The sequence below is a fragment of the Peromyscus leucopus genome, chromosome 23 (genome assembly GCF_004664715.2).
Source record: "Peromyscus leucopus breed LL Stock chromosome 23, UCI_PerLeu_2.1, whole genome shotgun sequence".
Classification (NCBI taxonomy): Eukaryota; Metazoa; Chordata; class Mammalia; order Rodentia; family Cricetidae; genus Peromyscus; species Peromyscus leucopus.
Window position 1 is genome coordinate 29,666,749 of NC_051082.1, and position 14,723 is coordinate 29,681,471.

General features: G+C 51.2%; 2 protein-coding genes across 4 annotated transcripts; one reads left to right on the forward strand and one right to left on the reverse strand.

Moving 5' to 3' along the window:
* The first annotated feature begins 240 nt into the window (after nt 1-240).
* Nucleotides 241-9,219, forward strand: Taf6 (TATA-box binding protein associated factor 6). 3 transcript variants are annotated; one of them, XM_028859612.2, is made up of 15 exons: nt 241-336; nt 3,186-3,401; nt 3,814-3,900; nt 4,015-4,168; nt 4,377-4,433; nt 4,545-4,664; nt 5,197-5,342; nt 5,446-5,523; nt 5,636-5,737; nt 5,849-6,031; nt 6,646-6,720; nt 6,821-6,946; nt 7,894-8,067; nt 8,242-8,439; nt 8,699-9,219. In XM_028859612.2, the coding sequence occupies exons 2-15, from the start codon at nt 3,246-3,248 to the stop codon at nt 9,077-9,079; spliced, it is 2,037 nt and encodes a 678-aa protein (XP_028715445.1). In that variant the 5' UTR covers nt 241-336; nt 3,186-3,245; the 3' UTR covers nt 9,080-9,219. The 3 variants fall into 3 exon arrangements, with proteins under 3 accessions (XP_028715445.1, XP_028715444.1, XP_028715446.1); XM_028859611.2 differs by having other exon boundaries at nt 268-743; XM_028859613.2 differs by having other exon boundaries at nt 268-422.
* Ap4m1 (adaptor related protein complex 4 subunit mu 1) lies at nt 9,156-14,721 on the reverse strand. The gene is made up of 15 exons (XM_028859614.2): nt 14,362-14,721; nt 14,181-14,269; nt 13,708-13,814; nt 13,530-13,626; nt 12,504-12,614; nt 12,339-12,419; nt 11,684-11,746; nt 11,526-11,592; nt 11,382-11,435; nt 11,165-11,271; nt 10,973-11,067; nt 10,676-10,720; nt 9,909-9,959; nt 9,702-9,813; nt 9,156-9,609 (listed from the first exon to the last, which is right to left on the reverse strand). The coding sequence occupies exons 1-15, from the start codon at nt 14,417-14,419 to the stop codon at nt 9,385-9,387; spliced, it is 1,362 nt and encodes a 453-aa protein (XP_028715447.1). The 5' UTR covers nt 14,420-14,721; the 3' UTR covers nt 9,156-9,384.
* Between the last annotated feature and the right edge of the window lie 2 nt (nt 14,722-14,723).

Below are 14,723 nucleotides of genomic sequence, written 5' to 3' on the forward strand. Positions count from 1 at the left end.
CCCTCGTAGGACGGTCAGCGCATGCTCAGAGCTAGCCCGAAAATGGGTGGAGCGTCATGGCTCTGAGCTTCCCCGCCTCAGTTTTGTGGCGCCTCCTGAAGGTCCTGGCAGCTGGGTAGTGAAGAAAGAGATTGAAGTAATTAGAATATAGTAATATTATCCTTACACATCTACGTAGAATATAATTTTTATGTAATTTAAGACTGTGAGACGGAACGATCTATTTTGATGTAGGGAAGAGCAGTGATAAGCTCTTGGCTTCTGCCAGGACCTACTCCTGCCAGGGGGCGGGGCCAAGATGGCGCCGAGCGCCGGGTGAGCGGCGCTTTGGCAGCGGTGAGAGGCTTTTACTGCTCCCAGTGCTTGGCTGGCGGGGGAAGGTCTGAAGTGTATCCGGGAGGAGACCCTTTGAAAGGGCCCATGTGAGAACTGGGAAGAGGACGGTTGGTTGTGTGTCCGTGCTCGTGGGGACTCTGTGCGTGTTTGCACTGGAAGGATGTTGGGGAGATGTAGTGGATTGTGAACCTCCTGTAGCGCTGCCCGGGGAAATCTTCGAAGCAGTTCTCTTCTGAGGAAAATGGTGCACAGATGTAGCTCAAGTTATCCGTCCTCTGAGAAGTCTTCCTGTCGCTTCCACTGATCTGAGACGCTCCTGAGGCTGTTAGAGTGTTTTATGAACCCTTAGTGGCAGAGGGGACCGCAGGGGACCGGGACCCGACTACTTCTTGTATACCTGCCACCAGGTACAGAGTATGTGCTGAATAATTGTATCCCTGTAGACAAGGTTTAACAAAAGTCTGAGAAGACCTGGCATGGCTTGAAAAGAACCAGTGCCCTTTGGCCTCTTTTCCCGGCTCCCTAGCACTCAGTTCTGAACACTTTTGGGGTTGATCTTCCTCTGTCCAGTGTCAGGCAAGCTCCTTCCCTTTTGACCACAGAGTAAACTCTAAGCTCGAGTCTGTGTCTTTTTCATTTTGGTAATTGTTATACCGAGTATTTATAGAACACTTACACCTTTAAGACTTAAAGTTCTTTTATTTTAACAATGTCCCAGGTACCGATCTAGGTACCAAATAGATCAGTGAACATAATAGACATATTCCTGTCCACTAGTGAGGTCAGGATGATCAACAAGAAGAAATGATAGCCAGACCTGGTACTGCACAGCTGTAAAAGGCAGGAGGAGCTCAGTTTCAAGGCTAGAGTGAGTTCCAGACGAGCCTCAGCAACTTACTGAGACTCAGTTGTAGAGGGGTTGTTTAACATGTAGAAGGCCCTAGATTTAATCTAGAGTGAGATTATGTATATGTGTATATCTATATATACACATATATATGTATATATATATGTGAAGAAAATATGGCAAAGAAGTAAAGCCAGGCATGGTGGTACTTGCCTGGGATCCCAGCACTTGGGAGGTGAAGGCCAAAGGACTAGGAGTTAAGATCAGTGTGGTCTACATAGTGAATTCGAGGCCAGTCTGGTCTACATGAGACCCTGTCCCTAAGGAGCCAGGGTGAGGTCATGTAGCCAAGCTCATTTCAGGAAGACAACAGCAAAAGCTATAAAACCAAGTGCATGTCTGTCAGACTGAAAGGACAACAAGGAGAATGGTGTGAGAATAAAGCGGCAGAAGGAAGGATAGGTGATCAGAGATAGGATGAGAGAAAGGGAACTGAAAAGGAAAAAGCCACTTTAGACAGGAACTTACTGCCTAGTCCAGGCTGGCCTCAGACTTACTGTCCCTACAGAGTGCTGGGATGACAAGTGTACACTGTGCAGGGTCTCATTGTGAAGCACACCCTGGTATGATACTCAGGGCGGTCCATTGAGAAGTATTAACCCCGACACCTGCACAGGGAAGGCTTTGGAAGGGTTTGCTGTCAAAGGGGAACCATTACAGCAAGAAGTGGTAACCTAGTTCATACTTTGACAGCAGCACAATATTTTAAGGAGTAAATGCAGGGAGGCGGAGATAGAAACAGGAACACTTTGTCAGGGGCTTTTAGAGTTTAGCAGGTGACAGGTAATGGTCACCCGGGCCAAAAAGGGTCTGGTTGGGCTGCCTAGTTCATTTTGAAACAGTGCTGGGATCAAACCCAGGCCATTGTGCATGACCAGTAACTGAGCCACATTCTCCAGCCCTTACCTGGTGGATGTGATTCAAGGGTCCAGACAGGAATGAGTTGTGATGGCTGTGGTGACACATGCCTATAGTCTCAGCACCTAGGAGGTATAGATAGCAGTATCAGGAGTTCAAGGGCATCGTCGGCTATTTATGGCATAGGAGGCCAGCCTGGGCTACAAGAGGCCCTACTTAAAAAAAAAAAAAAAAAAAAAAGTCAGGTGGTGATGGCCCACACCTTTAATTCTAGCACCCAGGATCAAAGGCAGGCAGATATCTGAATTTGAGGCCAGCCTGGTTGGTTTACAGAGCAAATTCCAGGTGAGCCAGAGCTACACAGAGAAATCCTGCCTGGGAGGAAAAAGAAAAAAGGGGAAAAAATGAAAACAAAAAATTGGTGTGGAGATGTAGCTCAGTTTTTAAAAGTATTTTTCCAGCAGACACAAAGCCCTAAGTTCCATCCCCAGCACCACAAAAACTGGGTATGGAGGTATATGTCTATAATCCCAGCATTAGGAGGGTAAAGACAGAAGGATCCAGAGTCAAGCCTATCTTTTGTTACAGAGTTTGAGACTAAGCTAGGCTACAGAAATCCTGTCCCCAAAAGTAAAACAAAACAAAACAAATTGTCACTAGTCACGGCAACACATGCGCATAATCCCAGTGCTTGAGAAGCAGAAGCGGAGGGCGGGTGTGTTGAATGCCTTTAATCCTGGCACTTGGGAGGCAGAGGCAGGTGGATCTCTGTGAGTTCGAGGCCAGCCTGGTCTACAAAGCAAGTTCCAGGACAGCCAGGACTACACACAAAAACCCTGTCTTGAAAAACCAAAAATAAAATAAAATTTTTAAAAAAGAAGAAAAAGAAAGGCAGAAGCAGGAAGCTGGAATTAGAAGTGTCTGGGCTACATAGTGAGCCCCTGTGTCCAAAATAAATAAAAGGACAAACCAAATTCCTGGGTGATAGCATTGCTTTCCAGATGAGCTGAAGTTGAGGCAAGTAGAGAGGGAGCTCAGGTTTAGGTTTTGAATTGTTTTTCTTCTCGCCCCATCCCACTCCCAGTGGCTCCATCTCTCCACCCCGGGGTGGCATCCTTCCCGGGACAGGAGGTGGAATTCCAGTATGGCCGAGGAGAAGAAGCTGAAACTCAGCAATACTGTGTTGCCCTCTGAGTCCATGAAGGTGGTGGCAGAGTCCATGGGCATTGCTCAGATTCAGGAGGAGACTTGCCAACTGCTGACAGATGAGGTCAGCTACCGCATCAAGGAGATTGCCCAGGTAACCCTTCTGCCCAGCCTTGCTTTGTGTTAAAGATTCAGCTTACTCCCGGTCGATGGTGGCTTACGCCTTTAATCCCAGCACTCAGGAGGCAGAGGCAGGCGGATCTCTGTGAGTTCGAGGCCAGCCTGGGCTACAGAGTAAGTTCCAGGAAAGGCGCAAAGCTACACAGAGAAACACTGTCTCGAAAAACCAAAAAAAAAAAAAAAAAAAAGGATTCATCTTACTATGTAACTGAGGATAACCCTGAACTTATGATCCTCCTGCCTCCACCTCCCTCTGCTAGGATTTCAGCATGTCCTACCATGCTGTTTTTGTGATGCTGGGCATTGCATGCTGGGCAAGTGCTTTACCCCCTGAGCTATATTCCTCAGGGTCTTAGATTAACACCTCTTCTCCTCCCAATCCCTAGGATGCTTTGAAGTTCATGCACATGGGGAAGCGGCAGAAGCTCACTACCAGTGACATTGACTATGCATTGAAGTTAAAGAATGTGGAGGTGATTTGGAGGGACTCGGAGGGGACAGGAGGCTTCGGAGTGGGGAGACAATGCACATGTAGCCATGCCTCGCTTGCCTGCCTCTCATGTCTTTCTCTGTCTCTCCTGATACAGCCACTGTATGGCTTCCATGCTCAGGAATTCATCCCTTTCCGTTTTGCCTCTGGTGGGGGCCGGGAGCTTTACTTCTATGAGGAGAAGGAAGTGGACCTGAGCGATATCATCAACACCCCTCTGCCTCGGGTGCCTCTGGATGTCTGCCTCAAAGGTGGAGGGAGGGTAGAGCTGGGTGTGCGGGGAGGAGGGAAAGGAGGCATGTGACTGGGGGGAACCTCACACGTGAAGAAACAAACATCTAATGTGAGACCCCTGGTGAAAGGCAAGAAGGGGACCGGGAAGGAACACACACCTTCCTTCGTATGGGGTGATACCCCAGTGTCCCTGCCCAGTAACTCAGCTTGACATCTTCCTTACAGCACATTGGCTGAGCATTGAAGGCTGCCAGCCAGCTATACCAGAGAATCCACCCCCAGGTAACATTTTCCATGGCCAGAGCCAAGCCTCCTTATTCTCCTCCCTCATCCCTGGTCCTGTGGGGCTCCTCCACCTTCTCACCAATCCTCCTGTGACCACTTTCCCACCAGCACCCAAAGAGCAGCAGAAGGCTGAGGCCACAGAACCCCTGAAGTCAGCAAAGCCAGGCCAAGAAGAAGATGGACCCCTGAAAGGCAAAGGTCAAGGGGCAGCTGCAGCTGATGGCAAAGGTCAGGATCCAGGCCAGGCCTCTCCCTGCTCTTATCCCAAAGCCAGATGGTCCTCAGTGAAGTAGATAAAGTCAGAGACAAAGGAACCCCAGAAAGGCCTAGAAGGCTAGAGAAGGACTACATGTTGCGGTGAGGGTTTGCCCTGTACAGAAGCCTCTTCTGGAGCTTGCTTTTTTATAGCACATGTGTACACATGTGTAGGTGTGTTTCTGTGTCGGGCGCAGGTGTGTGTGTGTGTGTGTGTGTGTGTGACCAGAGGATCATCTTAGCTGCCAGTCCTCATGTGTGATCTACCTCCTTTTTTTTTTTTTTTTTTTTTTTGAGACAGGGTCTCAATGGCCTGGAAATCTTCAGTTAGGCTAGGCTGACCAGCCAGCAAGCCCCAGGGATCCTCCTGTCTCCGTTTTCCCCAGCACTGAGATTACAAGTGTGCACCACCATGCCCAGCTTTTATATGACAAGCTCTCTACTGACTGAGCCATCTCCCCAGCCTGAGCTTTCTTTCTCAAGCCTGTTTCCCCAATTCACACAGGAAAAGAGAAGAAAGCACCTCCTTTGCTGGAGGGAGCCCCTTTCCGCCTGAAGCCCCGCAGCATCCATGAACTGTCTGTGGAGCAGCAGCTGTATTACAAAGAGATCACAGAAGCCTGTGTAGGATCCTGTGAGGCCAAGAGAGCGGTAAGCCTGCCCTCTGGCCTGCCTTCGCACCGGGGAGAATCCTGGAACCGCGGTAGTTTTCCTTCAGTAAATGGTCTGCCTGACTCATTGCCCCCTCCAACAGGAAGCTCTGCAGAGCATTGCCACCGACCCAGGGCTCTATCAGATGCTACCACGATTCAGTACCTTCATCTCTGAGGGGGTGAGAGAACTGGGAAAGGCCAGACCCAGGATGAGGCTCCAAGGAAGGGGGTTGGCAAGGGGAGTCCATCTGAGGGGTCTCTCTGCCCCTCCCCCAATTTTCCCTTTCCTAGGTCCGTGTAAATGTAGTCCAGAATAACCTGGCCTTGCTCATCTACCTGATGCGCATGGTGAAGGCCCTGATGGACAACCCCACGCTGTATCTAGAGAAATATGTGAGTGGTCTCGCCTACCTCCTGTCTTTTCCAAGGTCAGGTCCCCTTCTGCTGACCGCACCACAGGAGATCAGGTATCAGAACTGGCTTATGGTGCCTGGTCTCCCTCAGGTGCACGAACTGATTCCAGCAGTCATGACCTGCATTGTGAGCAGACAGCTGTGCCTGCGGCCGGATGTGGACAATCACTGGGCACTCCGGGATTTTGCTGCTCGTCTAGTGGCCCAGATCTGTAAGCATTTCAGCACAACCACCAACAACATCCAGTCCCGGATCACCAAGACCTTTACCAAGGTGAGTGCCAAAAATGTATCAGATGAATCAGATGATGCAACTCACCTCTCCAGGGTTATCCCCAAGAAAGAAAGAACTTCACCCACCTGGCAGTGGAAAGATACCCAGAACATGGGGCAAAGACTGGAGCCAGGGAGACTGGGTCCTAGGGTCTTGATTGAACCTGTGTCTTAATGCTTTATAAGTGTTTATAGGTGATGTCAGTCTTTAGCAATTAGTCTTTCCTTTTTTGAAACAGGGTGTCATGTATCCCAGGCAAGCCCTAACCCTGACCCTCTAACTCTATCCTAAATTAAACTCTGTGTAATTGAGGATGGCTTTGAACCTTTTTTGCAGGGGAGGGGAGTTTAAGACAGGGCTTCTCTGTTGTAGCCCTGGCTGTCCTGGAACTAGCTCTGTAGACCAGGCTGGCCTCGAACTCATAGAAATCCACCTGCCTTCCAAGTGCTAGGATTAATGGAGTGTGCCACCACTGCCTGGCAGCTTTGAACTTGTAATCTTCCTGTCTCTACCTACTATGTACCAGGATTACAGGCATGTACCACCAGGCCTAGTTTAGCAGTTAGCCTTTCCAAACCTTTTCATCTGGGTTTTTCTTCTTTCTTTCTCTGCAGAGCTGGGTAGATGAGAAGACTCCATGGACAACTCGATATGGCTCCATTGCAGGCCTGGCAGAGCTGGGACATGATGTCAGTGTCCAGAGGGAAAGGCTGGGAGAGGGGCATTCACATGTGGGGTGGGAGAGACCTCTGGTGACCTCGTCTGGCTTCTCCCCTTCCTTCCCACTAGGTGATTAAGACACTGATTCTGCCAAGGCTGCAGCAGGAAGGGGAACGGATCCGCAGTGTCCTGGATGGGCCTGTGCTGAGCAACATTGACCGTATCGGAGCAGACCATGTGCAGAGCCTTCTCCTGGTGACGAACCCCCACTATACCCCTGCTTCTTCCCAGGAGCTCCACTCCTAGCTCCCACAAACACAGCTAGTGTTTAGCAAGCACGAGGCACATCTTAACCCTTACTCTTCTGAGGCCAGCACTGTGGTGTACATGGAAAGCTTGGCACAAACAGGAACAGAGGCCCTAACAGTCACTAACTTCTGGACTACACTGCCCTCACCCTACACAAGGCACATGAACACCCTGTCTGTGTCATTACTAATACAGCAAATCCTGTTCATACCAGCCGATCTGTAGGGAAGGAAACTTTTTTATTTGTTGACTCTTACAGATGGGGTCTTGCCTTGGCTAGTCTGGAACTTGTGAGGTAGACCATGCTGCCCTGTGGCAACCCTGCTGCCTCTGCTTTCCTGAGTGCTAAGATTACAGCAATGCACCACCACACCCACTGAGATCATCCTTTTTATTTTTACAAGTTTTTTTGTATGTTTGCATGAATGGACACTGTGTGCACAGATGCCCACAAAAGCCAGAGGAAGGCAGCAAATCTAGAACTGGAGTTCCAGGTGGTTGTGAGCAAGCAACCTCTGGAAGAGCAAGTGCTCTAAACCTCTCCAGTCCCCCTTTCCCTTTTTGCCTGTGTGTTGCTGGGAATTGAACCTAGGGCCACGTGCATGTTTTCAAAGCACTACCACTGAGCTATGGTCTCCTTGGCCCTCTTTTTTTTTTCATTTTGAGACAGTCCATCTGTCCAGGCTAGCCTTGAAGTTCTCTTTGTAGCTCTGGCTAGCCTGGAACTCTGGTCCTCCAGCATGAGTGCTGGGACTACCAGGGTGAACACCACCCCAGCTCAGATGCCTTCCTACTGGAAGAACAGCAGCTTTTCATCGCGGCCTCCAACGACAGCAGTGGGGGCTCCTCACATTTGCTGCGGGGTACCAGCCCTCACTTTGCCTTCTCTGCAGAAACACTGTGCCCCCGTCCTGGCGAAGCTGCGCCCTCCACCTGACAATCAGGATGCCTACCGGGGAGAATTTGGGTCCCTTGGGCCCCTTCTCTGCTCCCATGTGGTGAAGGCCAGGGCCCAGGCTGCTCTACAAGCTCAGCAGGTCAACAGGACCACACTCACCATCACACAGGTCAGCCGCTGCAGGAGGAGGCCGACAGGAAATGGGCAGGTTTGGGACAGGACTGGCCACCGCCAGCAGTCTCAGGGATCCTCACCCTACTGCCACCCCCAATGAAGAGCTAAGAGCAAGTGCAACCTAGGTCTGCCTTCAATGTTGACACTTTCTCCCTGTCTCTCCTCACAGCCTCGGCCCACACTGACCCTCTCGCAGGCCCCTCAGCCAGGCCCTCGGACCCCCGGCTTATTGAAGGTTCCTGGTTCCATTGCCTTGCCTGTCCAGACCCTGGTGTCTGCTAGAGCTGCTGCCCCTCCTCAGCCTTCTCCTCCTCCAACCAAGTTTATCGTAATGTCCTCATCTTCCAGTGCCTCATCGACCCAGCAGGTATGTGGGGCCAGGGTGAGGGGTGTGAGGGGCGCCTGGGGAAAGTCTCCAGTGGAGGCCTAACCCCTCCAGCCTCAAACTCAGAAGGTAGGAGGGCCCTTGTCAGGATCTTGGAGGCCTCAAGCTAGCAGCAGCCTCCTGGATCTTGACCCCTCATTGGGGACTGCAAGGGAACACGCAAGGACAATGGCGCAGGCCCTCCAGGTGTGAGGCAGGCAGCAGAGTCCCCACACTCACGCTGCCCTCCTTCCTTCCCCAGGTCCTGTCCCTCAGCACCTCAGCTCCTGGCTCAGGCTCTACCACTACCTCTCCCGTCACCACCACGGTTCCCAGCGTGCAGCCCATCGTCAAGCTGGTCTCCACGGCCACCACCGCACCCCCAAGCACAGCCCCTGCTGGCCCTGGCAGTGTTCAGAAATACATCGTGGTCTCCCTTCCCCCGACAGGGGAAGGCAAAGGAGGCCCTCCTTCTCATCCTTCTCCAGTCCCTCCTCCATCATCTTCACCATCCCCACTGGGGGGCAGTGCCCTCTGTGGGGGGAAGCAGGAAGCTGGGGAAAGCCCCCCTCCAGCTCCAGGGACTCCAAAGGCTAATGGCTCCCAGCCGACTGGACCTGGCTCCCCTCAGCCTGCTCTGTGACAGCATCACATCTGCTGACCTCCTCTTGTGCAGATTCCTCCACGCACCAAGAACGCGGGAGGGAGGAGGTTGTTTCCCCCAGTGACTTTCTTTTTAGATACTGTACAGTAAGTTCCTCAGAATAAAAGTTGGATTTGTAAGTTTGTGAGCTTCCCTGCGTCACATACAGCAGAAAGGATGAGTCCGTGGAACCTTCCTGGTCTTGGGACTCTTCCTGTCCAGATCCAAAGACACAAGAAAGAAAATGTCCTCTTCCCGTTCAACTGCCTGCTGACTTTGCTGTCTATATCCTTGTTTGGGAAGTTTCAAATCCGAATTACGTAGGCGTTGCTGTGGCTCAGATGTCGCACCCACTTGTGAGGGTTGGCACTACCACAGGCGCTAAAGGACAGCCTAAGGAAGCGAACCTGGAGGCCAGAGCATGTATGCCGAGGGAGTTCAAAGGAGAGGCTGGCAGGACCCAGCCCCAAGGGAGGCGCTGATGGGGAGGGCCCATGGCTGGGAGGCCCCTGTGAGCCAGGGACATCCATCTGTAAGTAAAACAGAAGATGTGAGGCTAGACAGCTACCTGGCACCAGGACTGGGCTGTTGCCAAAGGTGCGTGAGGATGGAAAATGCATACCTGGAAAAGGCCTGAGAGTTGAGAGCCTCCTTGTACTCGGGGCAGGTCCCAGTGGAGGGCTCCTTCTACCAGCTCTGCCTTCTGATCAGGGCTGCTCAATTCCTGAGACAGGCTGGAAGGTGGACAGGGAAGATGTTGAGTTAAGTGGCTACTTCCTTGGTAGAATGGAGGCTCTCCCCAGGGAGTCTTCCCAGCAAGCATGCTGACCTGACTACCCCTCGAGGCAGGGGAAGGTGCAGATGAATGTTGAGAGCTTGGCTGCAAAGAGAAGAGAGTCAGCTCCAGGATGGCAGTGTCTTACCTGTTTGCATTGTTCTTGAGACAGTCTTACGAAGTTTAGGATGACTTTGAACTTCTGATTCTCTTTCCTCCAGTGCTAGGATTACAGGACTGCACCACTACACTTGATGTGGTGCTGAGGATCAAACCCAGGGCTTTGTGCATGCTAAGCAAGCATTCTACATGCATCCCCAGCCCTTGCTCTGTTCCTCCTTCATGTCCCAACAGGAGTTCAGCACAAACACATTCCCTCCTCTAACTCTTTCACAAATGCCATAACCTCTGACCCAAGTGGAATTTAAAGGTGGTGGATGCAAATACCAGTTTGTTTTGAGACAGGGTCTCACTCTGAAGCCCAGACTGGCTTCAAACTGGTGATTCTCCTGCCTCAGCCTCCCAACTGCTGGGATTACAGGCACACACACACTACAGGGCTTTATACATTTACAGGAAGAATTAGCAGGCCCTTGGCCCTGTTTCCTGTTCTAGACAGTCGAAGTGGGCTTGAGCAGCCCACCCCCACTTTTTTTTGTGTTTTGTTTTTTTGAGACAGAGCTTTATGGGACCCAACTTGGCTTCAAACTCCCTATGTAGTTGAGATTGGCGTTAAACTCCTGATCTTCTGTCTCTGTCTCCCAAGACTGGGATTGTAAGTGTGTACCACCAAGCCCAATTTAGTTAGCCCCAACTCGTACCTCTTTGGTGGCAGGTCACACCGTAACTTCAGGTAAATCTGGAGCCTGGAAAAGGTGGCATACAATTATTTACAACGTATCCTGTTGGCATTCCATGGCTGTTTATCCGGGGCCTCCATGGGAGGCTGTATAAGTTGTACCCTAAGAAGGAAAAGGGCTGAGAGCCATCCCAACAACACTAGCCAGTACTTTTTCCAACCTGCCTGCTATCATCTCTGCCTCCCTTCCATATTAACCCTAACCCTTCCATGTTAAGCTATGGCTCAGAGGAGTTGTTAAACACAGAACTAGTCTCACCGGCCTGAACCTCGGTCCCACTGTACAGAGGGGAAGAGCCGGAAGGGGAGCGGTGAGGGGAGGTCATCAGACAGTTGGTATCGCATCACAGTCAGCTGAGGCCAGAGAGGAACAGGTCAGCGTGGTCTTGCTCTGGTTACTGCCTCCCTCCCCTCTGGTGGATGGAATATACCAGGCCACCCTGAACCTGACCTCGCCCTGAGGTGGCTGCAGGCGGAGGATCCGATGAGACTCAAACTCATCCAGATTGACAGAGCTATGGAACGACACCTCATCAACTCGGATGCCTGGCCCATATCCTGCAAAGAGAAGAAGATGGCTCTCCCGACCTGTGATTGGAAGGGAAGAGACATTTCCAACGTCTCTCCATGATATTTATGGAGAGGAAAAAAACTCATGCTCCCCTTACCTCTCAGTTCTGACTTTCCCACACAAAATTCTTCTGTCAAGCCTATGTACATCTCTGTGGGAGGAAAGGACATGAGGAAGGGGCATCAAATACCACCGCACACATCACCAGGAAGCCGTACCACACTTTACCATGGGTCCTCACCAGAACCGCTAGGAAGGAAGCTCTTGAGCCGTATCTCTCCTTGGACATCCACCTTCAACAGTGAACCCTGGGGACAGGAAGGAAGTTAAGACTCCGCTGTCCCCAAGTACCATTTCCCTTCAATTCCAGGGGGTGGGGGGACACGGACCCAGACTTACATTAGATGCAATCAGTACAGACAGCCTCTCGACCACATCTAAAAACACTTCATTCTTTTGGCTCTAAGAAAGAGAGGATGTGAGTTGTGGAGGCTGACAAGCAATGCCAGGCATGATGACACATGGAAGCTGAGGTAGAAGGACCAACATGAGTTCAAAGCCAGCCTGGGTTACAATGTGAGAGCCTGGGAACTACAGGGATGGCTTAGTCAGTAACGTGCTTGCCACGTGAATGTGACGATCTGAGTCTGATCCCCCAAATCCATGTGAAAGTCAAGTGTGGGGATGCGAGCCTGTAATACCTACACTAGGGAGGTGAAGATACACACATCGCCGAGGCTCACTGGTAGGCCAGCCAGCCCAGCCTAGTCAGTGAGTTCCAGGCTAATGAAAGGGCCTGTCTCAGAGGAGAATGGAATTCCTGAGGACGACATCCAAAGCCTAGTCCTTTGGCCTCCACACAAATGCATGCACCATACGTATACACATACAGGCAAAACATAACAGAGGCAGTAGAAGGGACAGGGTAGTCGAAGTAGAGCCCTGGGATAGGAATATGTCAAAAGGAGTGAAGAGATAAGCCAAGTTCTTGGACTCTTGGGTGTTAGGAACAAAAAAAAAAAAACCATCAAGTCTGGCCTCACTGATCTCTTACCTGGTCAGAGCGACTGGACAAGACCGGTCGACTGGCTGCACTGCTTGGGGCCACTCTGTTCTGCTGTGTCTCTGCTCCGAACTGTAAAGCACCCAAGGCAACCAATCCTCAGCTTTGATGCTCACAGCCAACCCTCCTGGCCCCTCCTCTTTCCCTGCTACTGACCAATCCAACGCTGCTGAGGTCAAAGAGGCTGAAGGGCTTGCTGACCACAGCTTCTGTTTGGATGAAGTTCCGGAGCATTTCCGTGGACGTAGTCTGCACATAGCCGTAATCCTAATGGACAGAAAGAGTGGAACGGAGTGGATTTGGCCTCCTAACCACAAAACTCTACGCTAGAAGAGAGGACACTTTCAGGGTAGCAGGGAACAAGGGAAGGAAGTCCTTGGGGCTGGGGAGATGGTGCAGTGGGTAAAGGGCATGCTCAGCAAGTGTGAGGACCTGAACTCAATCCCCAAAACTAAAGTGAAAAAAAGCTAGACATGATAACGAGCATCTGTAATTCCAGTGATCTCATTTGGAGATGGGAGATGGAGACAGGAGAATCCGGGAAGCTTGAGGGCTAGTTAGTTTAGTGTATGTGCACTGGCAAACAGAGACCTTGCCTTTTGTCTGTCTTTTCTTCCCACCCCCACCCCAAGTTCTTCAAGACAGGATTTTTCTGTGCGGCCCCAGATGTTCTAGAATTCACTCTGTAGAACAGACTGGCCTTGAACTCAGAGATTCACCTGCCTCTGCCTTTCCAGTGCACCACCACACCTGGCTTCTTTTTCCAATTTTTGGGGACAAGGTCTCACTATGCAATCCTGGCTGGCCTCAAACTCATTCTGTAGACCAGGCTTGCCTCAAAATCCAAAGTGGTCCATCTGCTTCTGTGTGCTGGTATATTAAAGGCATGCACCATGACCAGCAAAAGACTAGTCTGGAACAAGGTAGAAGGTAAGGACCAATACCCGAGATTGTCCAACAGAAAAGAGAGAGAGATCCTGTGCGATGACTCAGCTGGTAAAGGTGCTGCTACCAAGCCAGTCAACCTGAGTTCAATCCCAGGGACGCAGACAGTAGGAGAAAACTGTCTCCTACAAGTTATCCTCTGAACTCTACTCATGTGCAGGGGTGTGGACAACCACATACATACACACACAAAATGAATAAATCAAATTTTTAAAGAGGAAAGTCTTTGGGCTTTACCAGCACTTCATCCAGGAGTTCGTAAACAAGAGCCACATTCCGTGAGATGGTTCCCTCACTGAGTGAGCCACAGTAGTCACCCAAGAGAGTGGCTAACCTAAGGAGACATAGTTGAGTAGTGAATAAACCTCTCAGGCCCTCCTTCTTATTCTTAGGTGGCTGTCCCAGCCCTACTCACCGGGAAAGCAGCTCCAGGAGGCTGAAAGGAGAGACGTTTTCTGAGGTTGTGGCCACCAAATAGAGACCACTGTGTCTGATGTGAATGAAATGACGGTCATCATGATACTGAGGCGGAGTTGGGGAGAGAGGCATTAAAAGACCAGGATTGCAGTAACGTAGCCTGAGATGGCACCCTACAGTAGCTACTAGTGAGAGTAGAAAATGTGGCTTTGGGTGATCCCTGAGACCTTCAAAGACCTGGCCTCCCAATGTGTAACCTACCTCTCTGTGTTGTTGACAGTCAAGAGATGGGGGTGCAAGGCTCTGTCTCTGTCGTCTTGTTCACTCAATACACTCTTCTTACTCGGAGAAATGTATCCCCTCCCCTCCCGGGAAGCTTCCTATCAAGCAGCCCTCGAAAGGGAGATCTAGACGAGGCACCCATCAAACTCCACAGTCCTAAGCCCCTGCTTGCCCGCCACAAGTGGTTACCATGACAACCGGAGACTCGCCTCCAGGCAGCCCCGTCAGCTTCCGGTAAAAGAGCTCGGCCACATCACGACCACCACTGTCTCCGCGAACTGGACGGATAGTTAAGGACACAGGCGACACAGAATGACTCTGGGCTCGATTTCTACCAGCTACTCCACTCCGTCTCGCCGGTCAAGGATACAGTCTTTGTAGATGAGCGGGTCCCCCTTGGAGGACAGAATGAAGAACTGGGAAATCATGGCCGTTCAGAGGACAGACGAGAAGACGGTGAAAGTTGAACCCACCCCGCCCTGCGGTCGCGGAACAAAAGGACGCAGGGAGGCTGGCGCTTTAAGAAACACTCCTCCCACACCCACACGGACAGCAGTAATTTTGAACCGCGGGAAACCGGGTGCCCAACCCGCCTGGGCTTGGCAATCTCCCTCCGGCCCGCCCCCTCGCCCCCTGTCATTCAACCCAGAGTCGTCCAGTGATTGGTTAAAGTTGGTTGCCGGCAGCGGTTACTAGCCCCCTGTCTGATTGGCCCGTCCTCAGCGGCACGGG

Excerpts from the sequence above, each read along its gene's own strand:
- Taf6 (XM_028859612.2), top strand. The coding sequence starts at position 3,246 with ATGGCCGAGGAGAAGAAGCTGAAACTCAGCAATACTGTGTTGCCCTCT. Across the intron at positions 5,524-5,635 it reads GTACCTTCATCTCTGAGGGG|GTCCGTGTAAATGTAGTCCA; the intron begins GTGAGAGAACTG and ends TCCCTTTCCTAG. Across the intron at positions 5,738-5,848 it reads CGCTGTATCTAGAGAAATAT|GTGCACGAACTGATTCCAGC; the intron begins GTGAGTGGTCTC and ends GGTCTCCCTCAG.
- Ap4m1 (XM_028859614.2), bottom strand. The coding sequence starts at position 14,419 with ATGATTTCCCAGTTCTTCATTCTGTCCTCCAAGGGGGACCCGCTCATC. Across the intron at positions 12,420-12,503 it reads ACCTCAGCAGCGTTGGATTG|TTCGGAGCAGAGACACAGCA; the intron begins GTCAGTAGCAGG and ends GGTGCTTTACAG. Across the intron at positions 11,068-11,164 it reads TGCAGCCACCTCAGGGCGAG|CTGACTGTGATGCGATACCA; the intron begins GTCAGGTTCAGG and ends CTCTGGCCTCAG.